Raw genomic sequence first — 20,360 nt, 5'->3', positions numbered from 1 at the left:
AGAGACAGTGTGATCAGTTCTCTGATTCAAGAAGCACAGGGGTGGGCTTCACCCAGACTTCAAGCAAGGCAGGGGGAGGGACAGCGGGAGAGGGAGAGAGAGAATCTTAAGCAGGATCCACACCCAGGGCAGCAGGGCTTGATCCCACAACCCTGAGATCATGACCCAAGCTGAAATCAAATGTCAGATGCTTGACCAACTGAGCCACCCAGGCACCGCAGAAGGAAGAAACTTCTAAGCTGAGATCTGAGATCTTATTCTTTTTTTTTTTTAGATATTTATTTATTTATTTATTTATTTATTTATTTATTTATTTGACAGGGAGAGAGAGTGCACAAGGGGGGTGGGGGTAGCAGGCAGAGGGAGAAGCAAGCTCCCCACTGCGCAAGGAGCCTGACTGTGGGACTCGATCCCAGCACCCTGGGATCATGACCTGAGCCGAAGGCAGACGCTTAGGGGACTGAGCCACCCAGGTGTCCTGAGATCTTATTCTTAAGATTTTTTTTTGTTTTTAAAGATTTTATTTATTTATTTGAGACAGAGAGAATGAGAGAGACAGAGAGCACATGAGATGGGGGAGGGTCAGAGGCAGAAGCAGACTCCCTGCCGAGCAAGGAGCCCGATGCGGGACTCAATCCCGGGACTCCAGGATCATGACCTGAGCCGAAGGCAGTCGCTTAACCAACTGAGCCACCCAGGCGCCCCAAGATTTTTTTTTTTAATTAATTTATTTGACAGAGAGATAGCACAAGTAGACAGAGCGGCAGGCAGAGGGAAAGGGAGAAGCAGGCTCTCCGCTGAGCAGAGAGCCCGATGCAGGGCTCGATCCCAGGACCCTGGGACCATGACCTGAGCCGAAGGCAGCCGCTTAACCGACTGAGCCACCAAGGTGCCCCTGAGATCTTATTCTTAACTGATCCAACAGATGAGAGTTTGTTTAAAACAATGCTAGCAACAATGTATTGGGTGACTGTAGCTTATGGGTAAGTGAAATGAATGGCAGCAGTGTTCAAGGGACAGGAAGGAGGAACTGGGAGCACTCTGTTATAAGGTATCTGCGGTACCCATGAAGTGGTATGGTGGGGGTTATTTAGAAGTGGACTAGGATGAACTATAAACGGATATTGCAAACTCTAGTAAAACCACTAGGAAAAGTTTAAAAAAAAGAAGTATAACTGATATGCTGAAAAAAGGAGAGAAGCTGGAATCATATGAAATAGGGCTCAGTCAAAACCACAAAAGGTAGGAGAGTGAAAGACAAAAATAGGAACAAAGAACAAGGGCCAAGGATAGAAAACAGCAACTATGGCAAATATTAATCCAACTATATCAACAATCACTTAACAACAACGGTGTAAATACACCAGTTAAAGAAAGAGATTGTCAGAGTTGATAGTAAAAAAGGCCCAACAAGAAATTGTGTAGAAGAAATCCACTTTAAATATAAAGACAAATACAGATTACAAAGAAAAGGATGGAGGAAAATATGCCATGCTAACACTAACCAAAAGAAAGCTAGAGTAACTGTACTAATTTCAGACAGAGCAGATTTTAGAGCAGGGAAAACTATCAGGGAAAAAGTAAAGCATTACATTACATGATGTTAAAGAGATCAGTTCTCCGAAAAAGACATAACAATTCTTTTTTTTTTTTAATTTTATTTATTTATTTGAGAGAGAGAGAATGAGAGACAGAGAGCATGAGAGGGAGGAGGGTCAGAGGGAGAAGCAGACTCCCTGCCGAGCAGGGAGCCCGATGCGGGACTCGATCCCGGGACTCCAGGATCATGACCTGAGCCGAAGGCAGTCGCTTAACCAACTGAGCCACCCAGACGCCCAAGACATAACAATTCTTAACATGTATATGCCTAACAACAGAACACCAAAAACTGATAGAACTGCAAGGAGAAATAGGCAAATCCATGATTATAGTTGGAGAGTCCAGCCCCTTTGTCAGTAATCGAGAGATCCAACAGATACAAAGTCGATAAGGACATAGTTAAACTGAACAGCACCGTCAATCAACTGGATCTAATTGATGTTTATAGAACACTTAATCCAACAACAGCAGAATACACATTCTTTTTGAGCCCACATGGACATTCACCAAGATAGACTACATTCTGGCCCATAAAATAAATGAGTAGTCAAATATTGTTTCTAAGACACACGCGATCCTATCTTAAGTGTTCAAATCTGACAACTTTTGATTTATTTTTTCTAAGATTGACTCCTAAGTGTAAAAGGAAGTAAAATAACTTTCAGAATATCTTTTGTACCTAAAACTATCTTAGAGACTTCCCAGAAGGTCCTGGAAAAATCACAAAAACTTATTCTTCCACCTTACAGAAAAGAGAGGTGCCAGAAACGATAAAGATTATTTGATATGTTACGTTGGCGTTTCATGAGAAAAGTTATCAAATCAGAAGAGATTCTTAGCCTTTTCTAGCTTGAACTGGTATAGGTCGAATGTTTAAATATTTCAGCAACTGTATGCTCTATGGGCAGTTCCTAGAGATTTGTCATTGCCCTTGCTGTCCATGACCTGTTTCCATAATCAGAGTCCTGAAGGTGCTTTGCCTGATATTAGGCAACAGTATAATAATCAGTCATAATTCAGTTGTCATTTAAATTGTTTATTTGGTATCAAGTCTTTAATTTGAATCTGGCATCTTTCAGGCCATTGCTTTTCTATTGGAGATACATATCAGATTTACCTATAGAGCTTTATTAAAATACACATGCTTAGGGGCGCCTGGGTGGCTCAGTTGGTTAAGCATCTGACTCTTTGATTTTGGCTCAGGTCATGATCTCAGGGTCCTGGGATTGAGCCCCATGTCAGGCTCTGCGCACGCTCTCTCTCTCTCTCTCCCTCCCTCTGCCGCTCCCACTCACTCTTTCTCTCTCCCCAAAAAAAAAACAAAAAAAACACACATGCTTAGGACTTACTCTGGACTCACTGAATCTCTTAATAGTCTTGATATCTTTTCCTTATATGCTTGATATATTCTTGTTTTGTTGTATATATGTCTTTATCTAATTATACATTATACCGCAAGATATTTTCTCTGTAAAGATTATGTTTAACCATCTTTATAAGTCAGAGATAATGTTCTTGTCTGTAAAAATATGCTTAATTGTTATAAACATTTTGCCCAAAACGTTTCGATTGCCTTATTATGTTTGTTTTGCATCCTATAGGAACGACCAAATTTCCTGGTCAGTTTCATTATTGCTATGAAATGTTTCACTTTTGAAAGTTATCAGTAATAAGTTAACCATAGCCATTTTAAGTTTCTGTCACTTACAGATACCACCTGTTTACTTTGAAAGTTCCTTGAAACCTCAATTGTAGGCTAGAGTTTTTGTCTTCAACCAAAGGACTGTCTCAGAACCCTGATTGAAGGACTTCAGCGCATACTGCTAACAACTAGCACAGTAGTGAAACTGTCAAGGGTTTGATTCTTGGATTCATGTCCTTCATCTGAAGAGACATCCCCATCTTCAAATTACCGAAGACCGTCCCTACTGGTGACCTCGGGCTGAGGGTTAAAGCCCACAGTCTTTGTATATAGACAGCTGTGCCCAAAATCCATGGAACAAGACCACAGATTGTCACTTTGTAACCTGTATTCCTCTGTTTTCTATTCTTTAATCTAATTCTATCTTGTGCTAACTTAAGGCTATTTTTAATTGGATTTTTTTTTTAAGATTTTATTTATTTATTTGACAGAGACAGAGATAGCGAGAGCAGGAACACAAGCAGCGGGAGTGGGAGAGGGAGAAGCAGGCTTCCCCTCGAGGAGGGAGCCCGATGTGGGACTCGATCCCAGGACCCTGGGATCATGACCTGAGCCAAAGGCAGACGCTTAACGACTGAGCCACCCAGGCGCCCATTTAATTGGGTTATTAATAAGCCTCTATTTCTTTTTTTTTTTTAAGATTTTATTTATTTATTTGGGAGAGAGAGAATGAGAGACAGAGAGCATGAGAGGAAGGAGGGTCAGAGGGAGAAGCAGACTCCCTGCCGAGCAGGGAGCCCGATGCGGGACTCGATCCCGGGACTCCAGGATCATGACCTGAGCCGAAGGCAGCCGCTTAACCAACTGAGCCACCCAGGCGCCCCAATAAGCCTCTATTTCTAATATTGTTGTTTGCATCCTTAATCACTCCTTGGAATGAATCCAATACCCAGTTACAATTCATCCATGAACTGGCTAAAGTACCTATTTCCCTTGGGAACCACTTAGCTTTCTTTGGTCCCAGTTCCTTGTAAGAAATCAGTTGGCTCCCTGGGTAACTGGACTCAACCACTGGGCGATGTATTAGATGGTAAATTCCACAACAGGCCAGGTGGTGAGAAATCCAAACCCCCATCGCATCCTAGGAGGACCTTGACTCTGTTGAAGCAATATTTCAGACCTTTTGTGACAGTTTATCTTTGTCACAACTTTGAACTTTCACTGAAATAGAATTTGGAAGGAGATCAGGGAACAGGTGGTGTATTTTTGGAGACTCTCACTTTCACAGATCTACAAGTAAGACATGTTAGTCTTCTTTTTCTTTAGTTCCACCTAATGATCTCGATGCTACAAAATTCACCACCCGATACCAAACTACTCTTGATGAAGAGTACCAAAAAATTACAGCATTATTTCACAACCCCATAGGAGTATTTTGGCCAAAACCAGATCACTATGTGGTCCCCAATGACTGGTATCAGATCTGGTACAGAAGCCTACTATTACTCTTACAAATCAGACAGGAACTTGTTACTTTGGTAAACTAATACCTATTCTCAGGATTGCCTGTGACATTCCCAGGATCTATTTTAGCCCATTAGTTTGTCTTATAGGAAAACAAGATTAGTAGACAGTTTCACCAAAGAAGGAGAAAAATTGGGCCCTGATTCAAGAACCGGCCCTAACTACTCTAGGAGAATTGTGAAATTCAGGACTTTCATGTCCATACTTTACAAGAGGTCTGGATAGTGAAGTGAATCTTACATGTTATGATTAAGAAAATAGCAGGTGAGTAGACAATGCCACCAAGAACCTATCTCCTGAGAGGTTTATGAAATTGGACAGGTGATGATTTAGAACAGAGCTGCCTTATTTTTTTATTTTTTTAAGTTTCATTTATTTAAGTAATCTCTACACCCAATGTGGGGCTCAAACTCATGACCCCAAGATCAAGAGTCACATGCTCCACCGACTGAGCCTAGAACAGAGCTGCTTTTGATATATTTTGGCCTTTCTAGGGGAATGTGCAATGTTTCAGGAGAGGAATGTTGTACTTGCATTCCTGAAGACTTCTCAGAGATCTTTAATATTACTAAAAAGATCCAGGAAGTAAACAAAGATATCAGGAAACTGGGAACTTTGATTAATGATCCCATATTTGGTTCTATGGACTTTTCCGATTGGGCATGAGATTTGTTCTTTTACTTAGTCTGGGCATTCTTGGCTGCTGGCTGCAAAGTGAACTATACAAACTCTGGTCATAATCCTTCTCTTCGCATTTGTCTGTATACCGGGGTTCAGATGGGTGATCCCCAGAGTTTCAAACGCTGTTGTGCAGCTGTTGTGTGTCAAATGATTCAGCAAAGAGTCATCCAGAAGAAAGAGCTGGAGAACCTCATATACAGGTTGAAACAATTACCCTCAGAAATTTGGAGGTCCAAATAGCTATCCACAGACAATTGACATGCAGTTAGGATTCCTCAAGCAGTGGTGGAGATCTGGATTGACATTCTTCAGTTTGGGCTGAAAAATGACCACAAAGACCAACTGAGAACTGAAACCATCTACCCCACACTCGTCCCAGACACGGAGAACCCAAACTATACCTTCGTGTCTGCATTAAGATGACTTTGTGCTATACCTCTGTCTTCATTAGCATGACTTTATTTTTCCAGGAGTCCCCTGCCCAGGCAAATGGCTTGATTGGTCATTGCAAGATTTCCCCAAAGACTCATCAGCTCTTCAATGGAAGGCATCACAGACAATTTCCACCCTAAGGTTCTTTGAATGCTTTGCCTCAAAATCCTGGCCTTGCCCTTTATTGTGGACTGTTGTACTGTAATCCTTACCCAATCCCAATCAAGCCCCCCACTTTGGAAGTCCTGCCTTAAATCAAACTTCCAATTCTCAAGGAATTCTGACCTTCCCTTCCCTTTTCTGAGACACTGCCAAAGCTTTGCCTGCTGTAAGCAATAAAGCAGCTTTGTCTTATTGATAGGTTGCATTGGTGACATTTAGGAAGCCCGTTTTTGACAATAACTCAAATAAACAAATTTTTGTTTTTAAAAATAAGGAACAAATGGTGGATTAAAAAAAGCCATGGAAATACAGAGAGTGTGACAAAGTATAATTGGGACTGATGTTTACTCTGATTCCTGAAGGATGGACAGGATTTTGCCAAGAGAAGAAGGGGAGGGGTGGTGGTGCTAGCAAGGTGAGGGGATTCTAGGCAGAGGAAACAGGGGATTTTGAGGGGCCCCGGTGGAAATGCAAGAGGTCTGAGGTAGGGGTGACAAAGGCAGAGCTGAGTCTCTGGTGGGATCCAGTTGCTGGGGATGGGGAGTGTGGTAAGGGGAGGTCGCCCAGAGAGCTATACCCATGGGGTAGCTGGGTCGAAATCTGGAGGCTGAGGGTGTGATACTGGAGCCTGTTTTGGAGGATGTGGTCTGCATCCAGGTATCACGCTAGCAACACTGCAGAGGTTGTTGTGGAACATGGACACTGGCTCCCAGTCGCTGCACACAAAAGGGCACCAAGCAACGGTCTGACTCCACCATTAACCATCTTTGGGACTCAGTTTCTAATTGGGGCAATTACCGCATGAGCTAACTGGTCCTAAGCACATTGAAAAGCAGTGAGTGCTGTTTACTGATGCAAAGATAGGTGATTGTATGTGCCGTGGGACAGGTTTTCTTGGCCCACTCCTGCCCTAATCTTGGTCAGAAAATGTGAAGCAGGATTACTTAAGTATAATGAGAACTCATCCGAGTTAGGAAGCTGATCAGTATAAGCCAGTGAGAAATGGGTTTGCCCCGTAGATGTTCTTCCCCATGGCTCTGGAAGGCTTCGGCTGCCATCCTGGAGGAGGGATGGAACCATAAACAAATCCACTCCCTCCAAAGACCTGGGAGTGAGTGTGAGAAAGTGTGTGTCACTGCTGCTGTGACCCCTAGGAGAGTTCTAGAAGTGAGAGAGAGAGAACAGAAGTGCAGAGAGTGTGTGCAAGGGGTGAAGGAGAAGGGTCTCCTGGACCTGTATCCCCTCCTGGCACTATATTGCTTGGAAGAACTGGGTAAGAATGTCAATATCTGTCTGAATCTTCTTCTGAGCTCTGTGTGTCCTCAATCAGCTACCAAATGGTCTTCTTTTTGGTAATGAGCTGCTTTCTTCCAAGCATTCTTTCAAACACTGTAGATAGAAGTTGGGGGTTCATGCATTTTTTACAGGCTGTAATGCCTGTTGTAATCTTATTTCCCAACTGAACGCAATTCATATGGAATGTGGAGAGCAAGCCAGAATTTGCTCTTCAATCTTCCCCAAGCCTCTTCTACACAGAAAATGAGCTGCTTTTTAAATTTTTTTCTTTACAGTCAGTTTTCCATGGACTCCACATAATGAATAATTTAGGAGCCAGGAAAGCAGCTGCTACATTAGGAAGACCTCCAAGCCTAGCGCGCTCTCCTTCACATGTCACAGGCCTCCTCGTGCGTACGCACCTGAACCAAGGTAAAAATAGGCTGAGGAGAAGCTGGAAGGCCCAAGGGGGTCTGGCTCACCCTCCAACTTGGTGATTTTAACCTGTTAAGCACATTTAGCAAATGATCTGGAAGGAGGAAGAGTTCTAACCCTCCTTGTCAACTAGAGTAATAACAAATTATAATTACTTTGAGAAAATAACTTTGTATTCTCAGACATTTTTTTTTTCTCCTTGTAGACTATAAGCTGAAGGAATAGGCTATCAGGTCCCCTCAGAGGTGACTCCAGAGGAGATTTAAAATGAAAATCTTTATGTAATTGGGTTTCAGTTCGTTTAGTGGATTCCCAATATTTAACTTTGCTGTATTCCTTGACCATCTGGACCCCTGAAATGAAAATTCTGACCCATTTCTTCTTTCTTTATGGGGGAAGGAAAAATGACAAGAGAGATGGGGTGTGAGTGGCATATTTCAGGAAGAAAAGGTTTGCATTTTAGGCAAAATGACTTTCCATTTCAGTCCTGCTTAAGGACCATGTGCCTACAGGTGATCCCCAAGACCAGTGCCTTTGGCTGGGGCAGAGGGGAGCCAGGTTGGGTGCAGAAGGGACAGCAACTGGAAGACTACAAGGAGAATGGAATATGGAGAACCAGATCCGAGCATCCTACATCTAGACAACTGTCACCATGAACACTGACCCTCCCATGAGGAAGGGGTTTCTCGTCCAGTCACACTCAGGCACACTTTCGAACGCTTGTCCCCATTTCTGGAGGGAAGGAATGATGGGATGGTGGGTGGGGTATGGAGGACAGACATGGCCAAGGGGCAGCTCTGGGTGCAGGAAGGGGTGTTGAGATGCCAATGGTGCCTCCCTGGCCCCTCCCTCCTGCCCAGGATCCTGGCTTTTCCACAAGTCTTGCTCCTGGGTCTCCCCCTTTGTCATGGAGCTGCCTCAGCAAGGACTCAGGCTCCTAGTGGTGGGGGAGCCGTGGATGACAGGAGGGAAGGGCTTGGCAGCCAGGAAACAAAGGAGGTGGATCCTGGCCAGCGCGTCCATGTACCTACAGTGTGCCTGAGTGGGAGCAGGACAAGTCCCTCCCCCTTGGAATTGTCCGGGGGGACTCTCTTCCATCCCCACCCCTGGAAGTCCATTCTTTCCTGAGATTCTGCTTCCTCGCTTACTGAGGGGTGCGCAGGCCCCGCCTGCGATTCAAGGAGAAAATGGTGTCATGTCTCCAACACGTCTAAGACCTGAAGTGTAGGATGCCTGACCTGTGGCTCCCGCCCTCCTCACGGCCGTGGAAGTTCTTGTCTCCTGCCTATACTTCCTCTGGCTCCTCCCGCAGCAGGTGGCCCCACTCCGGGTAAAGCCCTCTCTGGCTCACAGAAGAGCTGTGGCCACCACATTCCGCATGGGAAGGTGGCCTAGCACCTGCCCCCAGGGCGCTTTACATGAGAGGGAGGGAGGGGTAGAAGAAGGGAGAGAGGAAGGACGATGGACGAGAACTCTCGATGGTGGCTGGACAGGGAATACATCACCCCATCTCACACACACCCCATCTCATGCATCGTCCCGCCTCACCCGTGCCCTGAGAGCTGCTCCTCGCCCGCCCTCTCGCTCCACGGCCTGCTGGAAGAGATGGTGCGTGACGGATGGCTGACCTCTGGGAGTCCCCCTCCCTGGGTCACCCCCGTTTCACGGTGGGAACCCTCAGCTGGTGACGGCTGCCTCGGACCAGGCCCTGGCTCCGATTATTTCACTAACAAGCATCCCCGGTCCTGACGTATCTCCGACACCCTGGAGAAGACATGAGGTCAGAACATCCCACACCCTGCTGCCCCAGACAAACAGAGACAGACAGACAGAGAAGGCTGCTGAGGGGATTGCTGAGGAAAGGCGATTCTAACCGAGAGAGCAGGAGGCTGAAGGCCCCGGTGGGCTCTGAGGGCCGCCGCTGCTCAACACCAGCATGGGGTGGTGCACGGCATTTTCATCCTCCCAACGGCCCTGCCAGGAAGCAACGTGCCTTCATTTCCTAGAAGAGGCCAGGAGAGGCTGGATAACCAGACTGGGGTCACTCAGAGAGCAAGTGGCAGGCCCTGGACTCATGCCCGGGCCCTGTGCCTCGAGAGCCCCCCTCTGCTCGCCTGGTCCCCCACTGCTGCTCAGGAACCCCGTGGGTGGGCCCCTCAGAGACGAGGACCACTCACCTTCCTCCCCCCGGCCCTTTAGCTGGTGGCTCATGGTCCGCGGGGCTCCTCAGCCCCCACGCTGGCTCACTCGGCTTGCTGGTCCACACACACCTTCCGCCGGGGATGCCTTTCCTCCCTCATGGTGGCCGGGCTCTCTTTCTGGGCCCCGCCAGCAGCCAGGGTTCCTTGGCTTGTTAGAGATTGAACTGGAGGTAGGTGAAGGTTGGGAGAGAGGTGGGCGGGAGGTGGGGAAGTCCCAGCCCTTCAATCCGGCCACACACTCCTCCGCTCAGGTTCCCCAGCAAAGAGGCAGCGTGGCCTCACGTTTCAGGCATCACTTACACACGGAGGGGCCCTGGAGGGGCCAGGAGCTGACAGCTCACCTCCCAGCCATGAGCCACCTGCCCTGGGGGATGTGAGGAGCAGTCCAGGGCTCTTTCCCTCTCTCTTGAGTCTCTGGTTGGGACAGGGCACCAGGGAAGTCCTGGGATGTTGGTGAAAATCAATCACCAGGGCTTCTGCTTAAAATGCAGATTCCCAGGACTGACATCGGGCATTCGAATCAGTAGGTCTGGGCCGCGCCCGAGGAATCCTGATGCCGAGTCCTGGGTCCCCTCTGATGAGCTGCTCCCCCTCCTGCTCCCTGTCACTTACTCTGCAGCTCTTCCCACTGCTGCCCATCTTCCAAAAGGGCAAATTTGGCTGCTTTGGAAACCAGAGGTTCAGAGTAGATCCTGACTCTGAATCGGGTCAGGCTCTAGGGGGTGGGGTTCTTCACCTGGGATCCCTGTGAGCAGAAAGTCGGGGGGGGGGACATAACAATTTCATTTTTCTTAGTCTTTCAACTGACATTCAGCATTTTCCTCAAAAATGTGTGATTGTGTCCCCAGGAGAAGTCACAAACATTTTCTCAGCCCATTAAACCGTGGGAGGCTTCTCAAAGTATCATTTATGCTTATATCGCTACTTTGAAAGTATGATAGTTATAAACCTGCTCCTAGACCTTGTTATTTACTTATCAGGAGGGCCCATGGCCTGGCCACCTTGGTCAAGGGAAGGGGAACAAGAACCATCCCATGCGGTAGGTAGCAGCTGAAATGCACACGGTTCAGCTCAGGCTTTAAAACTTTCCTTTTTTTTTTTTTTTAAAGATTTTATTTATTTATTTGAGACAGAATGAGAGAGAGAGAGCACATGAGAGGGGGGAGGGTCAGAGGGAGAAGCAGGCTCCCTGCCGAGCAGGGAGCCCGATGCGGGACTCGATCCAGGGACTCCAGGATCATGACCTGAGCCGAAAGCAGTTGCTTAACCAACTGAGCCACCCAGGCGTCCCTCCTTTTTTTTTTTTTATAAAGATTTTATTTATTTGACAGAGAGAAAGAGGGACAGTGAGAGAGGGAACACGAGCAGGGGGAGTGGGAGAGGGAGAAGCAGGCCTCCCACCGAGCAGGGAGCCCGATGCGGGGCTCGATCCCAGGACCCTGGGATCATGATCTGAGCTGAAGGCAGACGTCCAACGACTGAGCCATCCAGGCGCCCCTAAAACTTTCCTTTTGTCACCTGGCCTTTCTCATCCTAATGGTTCCTGCAGCACCACCCCAGCCCCAGGGTTCCAGGGCAGTGAGGGGACTCTGCTGCATTCTGTGGCCTCCATGCTATAGCACTGTGGGGGGGTCCTAGTGTGCCTGCAGCCAGAGCGAACCCCTGCAGGGCCCCCTGTGCCCACTGCAGCAACCCGCCGTCCCCCCTCCCCTAGCTGAGGGCTCTCCGAGCTCACCTGCCCGCCTCCCCTGACAAGTGAGGACCCTCCCAGCCCTTCCCGCTTCTCTGTTGTCTGAGGAGGAAGGCTTTCTGCATCACCTTCATCGCCGGAGGGAAATGCTGTCGCATCCAGCACCTGGCCTGTCTACACCAGGGAACACACCACTTCTCTGCTTCCCACAGAGAATGGCGAGCGCCCACTAGGGCTTGACTCAGTTCTAGGCACGGGGGACCCATCAGTGACTAAAGCAGAGACCCCTGCCTTCGGGGGGCTGTTTCTGCTGTCCCTGCCAGAAGTGGAGGGGGGCTCCGCATCACAAGGGGCAAGCTGGGAATTCAGAAATGTCTTCTCTCTCACAACAAAGGCTATGACAACTATTGCTAGAGAATTCAAAGTCCAAGTTTGGCAGGCAAACTGAACACGGAGTATTTTGCTTTATTGGTTGCACACCACTCACATTAATACTCCTGAGGTGAACACACCCTCGGGTGTCACCCTGCCCTGAGGAAGGGAGGAAGGAGAGTCTGTCTTCATCTCCAAGCCCCCAGCCCCCCTCAGGGTTCCTGGGAAGCAGCAGCAGGGGACAGGGGAAGCCAGGGCTTGTGAGGCACAGGGACCTGGGTTTGAGCCACTAGCTCAAGGAGTGACAAAAAGAGATGTCATTAATATTTTATAACTCTTATTCACATCGCACGTGTGTTGCATGGTGCCGTGTGCTCCGTCCTGGCCAGGAGCTCTCCGAAAGATCTTTCTTTTCCTTTCTGCCAGGCACTTGCCAAGCCCTTTAAATGACTTATTTATCACCCCAACCATCTGAGGCTGATAGTCTCATTTTCTCCTTCTCCTCTTCCTCCTCCTCCTTTTTTTTTTTTTTTTAACAGATGAGGAACCTGAGGTTAAGATAAGTAATGTGTCCCCACAGTCCCCGGGAACAGGGACCAGCCCTGGTGACTTCTCTCACTCCTAGGCAAGGCTTCTAGCCTCCACACGCTTCACCTCTCAGGAAAAATCTGGACCACACCACATCCTTCCTTCCAAAGGTCCCTGCATTTGCCTCCCACCTGGCACCGGGCTTCTGGTCCTGCCCCTTCTGTCTCTCTCCTGCACGGCAGCCGGGGGAGCCCCCAAAGCAGAAGTCTGACCACATCTTGACCCTGCTTTAACACCCTGCCCCAGAACCGCCCCCCCCGCCCGCCCCGGCCTCAAACTCCCTATCGTGTCAGTTAAGGCCCCCTCCAGCTCCCCTCTGCCTCTGCATATCAGTCCCATTCCAACCTACTAATGCACCTTGCTCTCGGGACGGGACTATGCTTTTCCTTTGCTTTTGCTTCTACTGTCCTTTCTGCCCGGAGCACAACTCTAAAGGTTACTGCTCTCAGGACTTGCGAGAAGGCCTTGGGCACACTGGCCATTTGACATTTAAAAATATGACTCGGAAAAGAAAAATATATGACTTGGAATGACGTTTTCCAACAGACTTCTCTGGCTTTAGCTACTTAAGACTTGAGTTGCATTTATTGGACATTCGACTCAACATAAACATTGTTCTGAAGGGCCATAATATTGGAGTGGTGTGCTCTCAATATTTCACCTGGACAGTGACCAATTCTCTTGCTCGGGTTGAGCGTGGTAAGCTCTGTCATCATTCTCTTTCATTGGGTGTGGCTTGATCCGAGAAATAAAACCCTCAGTCCAATATGACAACCACAGAAATAATGTAGGATTTCAACTAAAAGTTGCAGGGCATCTAAATGCAGTGGTGTTTTTGTCTCAGAAACCTTTGTTAATGGGGAAGCTTCTGTGCCATTGTAAATTTCTCTCTCCCATTTAAAAAAAAAATATATATATGTATATATAATTGGCTCTGGGTATCTGCTTACAAAACCTCCAGTGTTGCTCACGGGACGCTGTAAAGCAGCACAATGCAGACTCCGGTGACAGGCGATAATGACCTAGCCAGATGGTGTGAGCTGAGATGGCTGCCGGGCGCAGCCCTCCACCTGCTAACCTGCAGCAAAGACCCACTGCTGGGCTTGCTTGTGGTGCCGGGGAGCACAGAAGCCATGGAAGATCTGGCCACTGGCCACATGTTCCACCCCCCTCCCCAAGATTTGGAGGTGTGTATTATGAACAGAGTATTTCTCAGTTCCTGAACTTTTCTCATTCAGGATTTGAAGGTGGGGCAGAAGGGTCTGGTTTGCAAGCAACTGGGAGAGTTGTCTCTGCCATTACGGGCTCTTAGTCTGGAAGGGAGACTCACACCCAGGTGTTTGTGATCTGAGGGACAGCAGTCCCAGGGCAGGGGCAATTCCTGCCAGATTAAAGCCAGACAGACCAAGAGCCCTGGCTAGGCACCTCTCCTACACAGCCCTTGAGGGAAAAGCTGCAGCCAGATGGCGTCTATGGGCCACGGATTCTCTGCATCTGCTTCTTCCTTCCTCTGCCCCAGGATGCAGAGTCAGGGAAAGAGAGCTGGGAGCCGGGATTCCGAGGCTCTGTTACTTCTGCCTGTAGCAGTAAGGGTGATTAACAACTGGAAAACTCTCACAGGCAAATGCGTTAAATGAGAAAAGTCAAACCCCATTTACAGGCGGTAACGAATCCTCCTTCAGCCCCCCACTAGGTGTAGGTCATAAGCAAGATACTGAAGATTTCCATACTCTCCTTTTCTTCATCTGTTGGGTGGAGGTAATTCGGCTACAACCCCTACAAGGGTCCTTTGGGCATAGAGGGAGACAACATGGCTATAAACAGAACACCTCGAAGCCCCGAGGAGTTCAGAGGGGTCTCTGGAATGCCTGCCCACCTTCACTTGGCTCACAGCTGCAGGGCGTGGACCCGTGGTGCATGGCAGGCCCCACTTTTATCAGGCACAGACCGGCCCCTTTTCCTCAGTTCCTCTGTGCACCTGCCACAAACCCCTTTACGGTGTGCAACCGCTTCACAGAGGTGTGGCCCCAGTGGCAGAAGGGTCCAACTCACCCTATTACTGCCCCATCTCTCTCTGCCCCTGCCGTGCTCCCTCCAGCTCGTTTAGCTCTGCAGGGGAGCAGTTTCTACTCATTCCGCGGAGCAGCGCTAAGTCCAGGCTGTGGTGTGCAACCACTCTTCATCCACGGCCTGCCGGTCACTGGTTGAGGTTAGAGCAGAGCCCAGGGCAGGAAACCCTAAACCGGGAGGCTTTAACAGCTTGAAGGTCCTTGGCCACTTGTACCACGGGAATCTCCCCCCCAACCCCATTCCGCAGATGTTGTCTTCTGCCACTTTGTTTCTAGAGCTCCCTCTTATAGGGCGACAGGGCTCATCTGATAAACTAGAACAGCAGGGTAATTACGCACAGGTTGAAGTGGAGAAAAAGTCCTTATACTGAGCAGGAAATTCTCCCTTTTAAGACCCCCCCGGGGAAACCACTAGACCGGTTGGTTGAAATGCTGCCTGGCCAGCATGGACCACAGCAAAGAAAGCTGGAAAAGACGCAGAGGGACTGCACGTAAGATGCTTATGTTTGTCAGGGACATCATTTATCTCTCTTAGTCACTTGGGTAAGAGCTCAGAAGTCCTCACTTTTTTTGATGTTTGTTTTTATTGTCTGGAGGGCTTTGATTTTAGTCCCTGGAGCCGAAGGTGGGGACTTTGACCTTGGTTAAAAATTCCGGATTAGCCTTTGGGGTGAACAATTCAGAACTCCTGAGGAAACCGTGGGGCCTTGGCCCCTGAAGGGAGAGGGGAGGCTGAGCACTGGGAGTGGTCGGCGGGGAACGAGGGACTCAGCTTCTGAATGGAGAATGGGGAAGTTGGCCTCCCGGGCCTGCTGTAAGGAAGGTCCCCCCTAAAATCCTCCCCGCGCCCCCGCGCTCCTCCCATGCCCCCGCCTTAGACCTCGGGCCAGGGAGGATTCAGGTAGGGGAGGGCGCTGATGGGCCAGTGGGGGAGCCGGGTGGGGTCTCGCGTAGCCCGGCACATGGGGCTTCCCGCCCGTTGGGCCCCTCTCCCATCCGCGCGCTGGAGACGTGAGAAGTGGCCCGGGAAGCTGCTGGCCTGCCCGGATCCTGGTAGGTCCGTCGGGCGCCCCCTGTGGGCCAAAGCCGGGACTTGGCGATTGCGCAGACCGCAGGGTTCAGGGGCAGGGGTACGCAGTGGGAACCGACCCTGGAGCCAGGACCAGAACCAGGCTCCGCAGAGGCCTGGGGAGACTGGGCGAGCTGCACCACCGGTAGGTACTAACCGGCATATGTGAAAACAGCCTCAAAATCACACAATTCTTTGCCAAGGTCAGCATTTCTTGTTAGAGCAACTGTAGATGCATCTGAGCGGTATGATTTATTTTTTCTTTTCTTTTTTATTTTTTTTGAGCAGTATAATTTAAGAGGCTCAGATCTTTGATCTCAAAAGTAGCTTTTTATTTTTATTTATTTTCAAGTTTTTATTAAGTAATCTCTACACCCAACATGGAGCTCAAACTCATGGCCTTGAGATACAGGGTTGCATGCTCCTCCGACTGAGCCAGCCAGGTACCCCTATTTTTTATTCTTAACATTAGAATTTCTCAGGATAAGAGAATCATAGGCTTTAATAACTGGCTGCTGTAGTCAATGATTATTTATTTCGGCTGATGATTTCTGGGCTAGGTTATTAGGTATTCCCAAAGAAATTCAGTTTCCCAAGTATATTTTCCTTAGAATTCATAGGAAAGCAAAAGGAAGAACCTGAAACAGTAACAAATTATGTGGATGACTAAAATCAGCTTTCTAGGGGCACCTGGATGGCTCAGTCGGTTGTGTGTGATGCTTGATCTCAGCTCAGGTCTCGATCTCAAGGTAGTGAGTTCAAGCCCCATGCTGGGCTCCACACTGGGAGTCTACCTAAAAAAATAAAAAAATAAATAATAAATAAATAAATAAATAAAATCAACGTTCTGATGGGGTTTTGGAATATAGGTGAGGTTCAGTGGGGTGGAGTCGGGAGCCGTCGACCAAGAAAATTCTTGAGATGTCTTTGGTGCAGAATGGTGGTTTATTAAAGCATGGGGACAGGACCCCTGGGCAGAAAGAGCTGCTGCCTTGGGGTTGTGAGGGGTGGCTGATTATATACTATGGGGTGGGGGGGTAAGGAAAAGGGAGGTTTTCAAAAGGATTTTCATATGTTAAAGAAGACTCACGGGATACCAGAGGCCTTGCCTTTGTCACGTTAAGGTTGTTCACCCCTCTAGTAAGGTATTAACATTAAGATAGTTGGGAACTTCCTGGAGGAACATTACACTCTGCCCACTTCAAGTATCTGTCGTGGGCTGCAGGTTATAAAGACATTTAATTGTATTTACATTCCCTTCTGGGAGCTATTGCTAAGGCTTTTGTAAGTAAACTGAGGGAGACTCAGGTCTTGCAGGATTATGGTCTCTACAAATTAACTATTTGTTTTTCCTTTAGGGCAGCCAGGAGTGCCTGAGGAATGTCACATATATCCCATGGTGGGGGTGGGGGGGCAGTTACGGGGTGTCAGCTTCTGCTTTGTCCTCAGCTTGCCTTCTGTTCTCTCATCAGTTCTACTATGGCTTTGATTGTGACATTAAGAACCCAGAACAGGCTTTCACTAGGAAGTTGGAAGTCTGATGCAGACTAGCAGAACTATGTTTTATTTTTATGGTAAAAGTCACTTCTCGGGGTGCCCGGGTGGCTCAGCTAGTTGAGCGGCTGCCTTCAGCTCAGGTCATGATCCTGGGGTCCCCCACTGGGCTCCTTGCTCAGCGGGGAGCCTGCTTCTCCCTCTGCCTGCCACTCCCCCTGCTTGTGCTCACTCTCTCTCTGATTAAAAAAAACTTGAACTCTGAGTTCAAGCAAATATAAATGTAATTAAGCAGTTAATGTCAACAATAAGACTAAGCTATATTGACTTCTTATCAGGAGCTAGAGCACATTAGCTCAGAAATGCAAATTAACAAATTAGCTCAGAAAGACACATCTCAAACTAAATATCTTATTGCAAGTTAAAACAAATTAAGATAAATCTAAGTAGCATTCCTTAACCTAACTTCCTATGGGAAATTAGAACATATTGCATCTCTGTGAAATTGATGAGGGAACAGAAGGGAAGCTGAGGACAAAGCAGAAGCTGACACCCCACAACCCCCCCCATAGGATGTATGTGACATTCCTTAGGCACTCCTGGCTGCCCTAAAGCTAAGGAAAGGAAAACAAATAGTTAACTTAAAGAGACCACAATCCTACAAGACAGGAGGCTCCCTCAGTTTACAAATGTCTTAGCAATTTACAAGAACAAAGCATTTCTATCAATAACCTAGCTTCCAGAAGGGAATGCAGATACAATTAAATGTCTTTATAACCTGCAGCCCATCAGCAGATACCTGAAGTGGGCAGTGTGCAATGTTCCTCCAGGAAGTTCCCAACTTTCTTAATGTTAATGCCTTACTAGAGGAGTGAACAACCTTAACTTGACAATAGCAAGGCCTCTGGTATCTGGTGAGTCTTCTTTAGCATATGAAAGTTCTCTTGAAACCTCCCTTTTCCTTACCGCCCCCAACCCCATAGTATATATTCAGCCACCCCTCACAACCCCGGGGCAGCAGCTCCACCATTTTGCACCAAACATGTCTCAAGAATTCTTTCTTAGTCCTCAGCTCCGGACTCCACCCCACTGAACCTCACCTATATTCCAAAACCCCATCAAAATCAGGCTCAAAATCACGCATTTGTGATCAAATGTATGAGCTTTAAAGTGCTATGTAAAAATTTCTACATGTGCAGATAAGCTCAGAAACACACCGTCACCTCAAAAGTTCTTAGTGCGAATTGGAGCAAATTAAGTAGGTTAAGTAAAAACAGCGTCACAAGTAAAAACAGTTTCACATCACACAGTTATATGTAAAGTAAATCAAAAGGAACATGTTGAGTTAGTGAAAATAAAGTGAAACTAAACTATGCGTATAAGTGAGCAATATCTCTGTAAACAAGCTAAGAATCAGACATTTCCCTCTAAGGAAACGTTTAATGGTGAGAAAGAGAAAATAAAAATGAGTTAAAATCAATTTAGATAAATCTAAGCAGTATTAGGGAATATGTCATTATTCCTTAATCTACCTTGTTAGGAGGAATTAGAGTAAATAGATTCAATGCGAAGCACTTTTGGTGAAATCAACTTCCAAATCACTCATTCATTTCAAATGAAACTTCTTATTGCCCCTTAAAGATAATTCATATGTAAAAGTTAATATTAACACAAGCCCCACTCAAGCATTCTTGAAAGGACATTCTTAGAGTAATTTAGAGTGTATCTAAGAGTTTATGTGAAATCAAGCTCAAAACCACTCATTCATTTCAAACAAATCTTATAAGCTTCGTAAGTTCTTTGTAAACTTTACCCCTGCAAACAAACTCAGAAGCACGTTCATCTCAGAATTTCCTGCTTCTCTCACTCGCAAGGGGGAGCCCTTCAGGTCTGGCATAAAGGCCCCTCGTTTCCCCAGACAGAAGCAGTTTTGATTGAGACCACCAGCACCTACGTCCCTGCTTCCCCCCTCCAGAGACTGAGTCCAGATTTCAGCTTCAGAAGCTAAGTCCCCATCTCCCGTTTGAGGAGCGAAGATCCCACTCCCCACACCAGAGGCTAAGACCCTACTTTTCCATACAGAGGCAAAGACCGCACCACATGCCCTGCTGGCTAGGTCCACACTTCCCCTTTCAGAGTCTGAGTCTCAATTTGGACTGTAAGAAGTGTAACTGGGCCAAACAACTTCCGAATGGGGGCGGCCCCAGCGTGCGTTCTCACGGTTTATTTGAGCGTGGGGATGAGTTCAGCCAGGGTCAGATAGCAAACATCCCCCGTGGTGGGGTGGAGGTGAGGCTTGGGCCCTAAAGGCCCAGCTGTGTTTGGGAGAGGGAGCATTTCCTTGGGTCTTCAGCTCGGTGAGTTGTGGAAACCCAGGACTGATCGTGAATGTCAAGTTTTGGGTTGGTTGCTTTTGGTGGGGCTTACTATTCCAGGCCCGTAATCGGGGTGTGTGCGGAGCGTCTCAGGCTCCCCTGTGCCTTGGTTTGTTGGGGGGTGGGTGGAGGTGAGCTTGGTGTGGGTGATATACACTTAGGAGGTTATGGGGGAGTGTCTGGAGTCCCTGGGGGCTTTTAGGGGGTGGGGGAGGTTTTGGCCTGTGACTAGCATCCTCAAGTGATGGTGCACTGCCCTGCTGGGGCTTGGCATCTAAGCAGTTTTTGGAGTGGGGGCAGGTCTGCTTCTCTGGGACCTGTTGTCCCAAGGTTTGTCTTGGCATGCTGCCTCGTGGCAAAGATCTCGGGTTTGGTTGTAATGTGAGTGGCCATTTTGGCCGATTCCCCCTTTTCTGCTTTCCCCTTGTGTGTCGGGGGTCAAACCACTGGTGTGGGACTTAGTGGGATTAGGTAGGGCAGGGACCTTTGAGGGCTGTTGGCCGACCATCCAAATCACTTCTGGCATCTGATTGGGTTCAGGTGTCAGGACTTTAGTTTTATTTTAGTTTTTTTGGTAAGGACAGATTGTAAACCTACCGGTAGAATATAGTACAATGAACCCCTGTGGACCTATCATTATACTCAACATCTATTTTTTTTTTTTTTAAGATTTTATTTATTTATTTGAGACAGAGAGAATGAGAGACAGAGAGCATGAGAGGGAGGAGGGTCAGAGGGAGAAGCAGACTCCC

The 20,360-nt window shown here is 47.7% G+C and overlaps 2 protein-coding genes across 2 annotated transcripts in view; one reads left to right on the top strand and one right to left on the bottom strand.

The window, feature by feature from the left end:
- The window catches only part of TMC2 (transmembrane channel like 2), a 61,709-nt gene extending 51,748 nt beyond the window's left edge, over positions 1 to 9,961 (bottom strand). Inside the window, exon 1 of the mRNA XM_081832283.1 lies at positions 9,928 to 9,961. Coding sequence (XP_081688409.1) covers positions 9,928 to 9,961 — 34 coding nt within the window. The remainder of the gene's footprint in view (positions 1 to 9,927) is intronic.
- A 5,671-nt stretch (positions 9,962 to 15,632) lies between these two features.
- ZNF343 (zinc finger protein 343) overlaps positions 15,633 to 20,360 on the top strand; it is a 21,855-nt gene continuing 17,127 nt past the window's right edge. Inside the window, 1 exon segment of the mRNA XM_081832282.1 lies at positions 15,633 to 15,723. Within this exon segment, the coding sequence (XP_081688408.1) occupies positions 15,633 to 15,723 (91 nt within the window).

The sequence above is a fragment of the Leptonychotes weddellii genome, chromosome 10, assembly GCF_054177405.1.
Source record: "Leptonychotes weddellii isolate Sample4059 chromosome 10, ASM5417740v2, whole genome shotgun sequence".
In the NCBI taxonomy this organism is placed as follows: domain Eukaryota; kingdom Metazoa; phylum Chordata; class Mammalia; order Carnivora; family Phocidae; genus Leptonychotes; species Leptonychotes weddellii.
The sequence above is the reverse complement of the archived record's forward strand: the minus strand, read 5'-3'. Positions and strand labels throughout refer to the sequence as shown.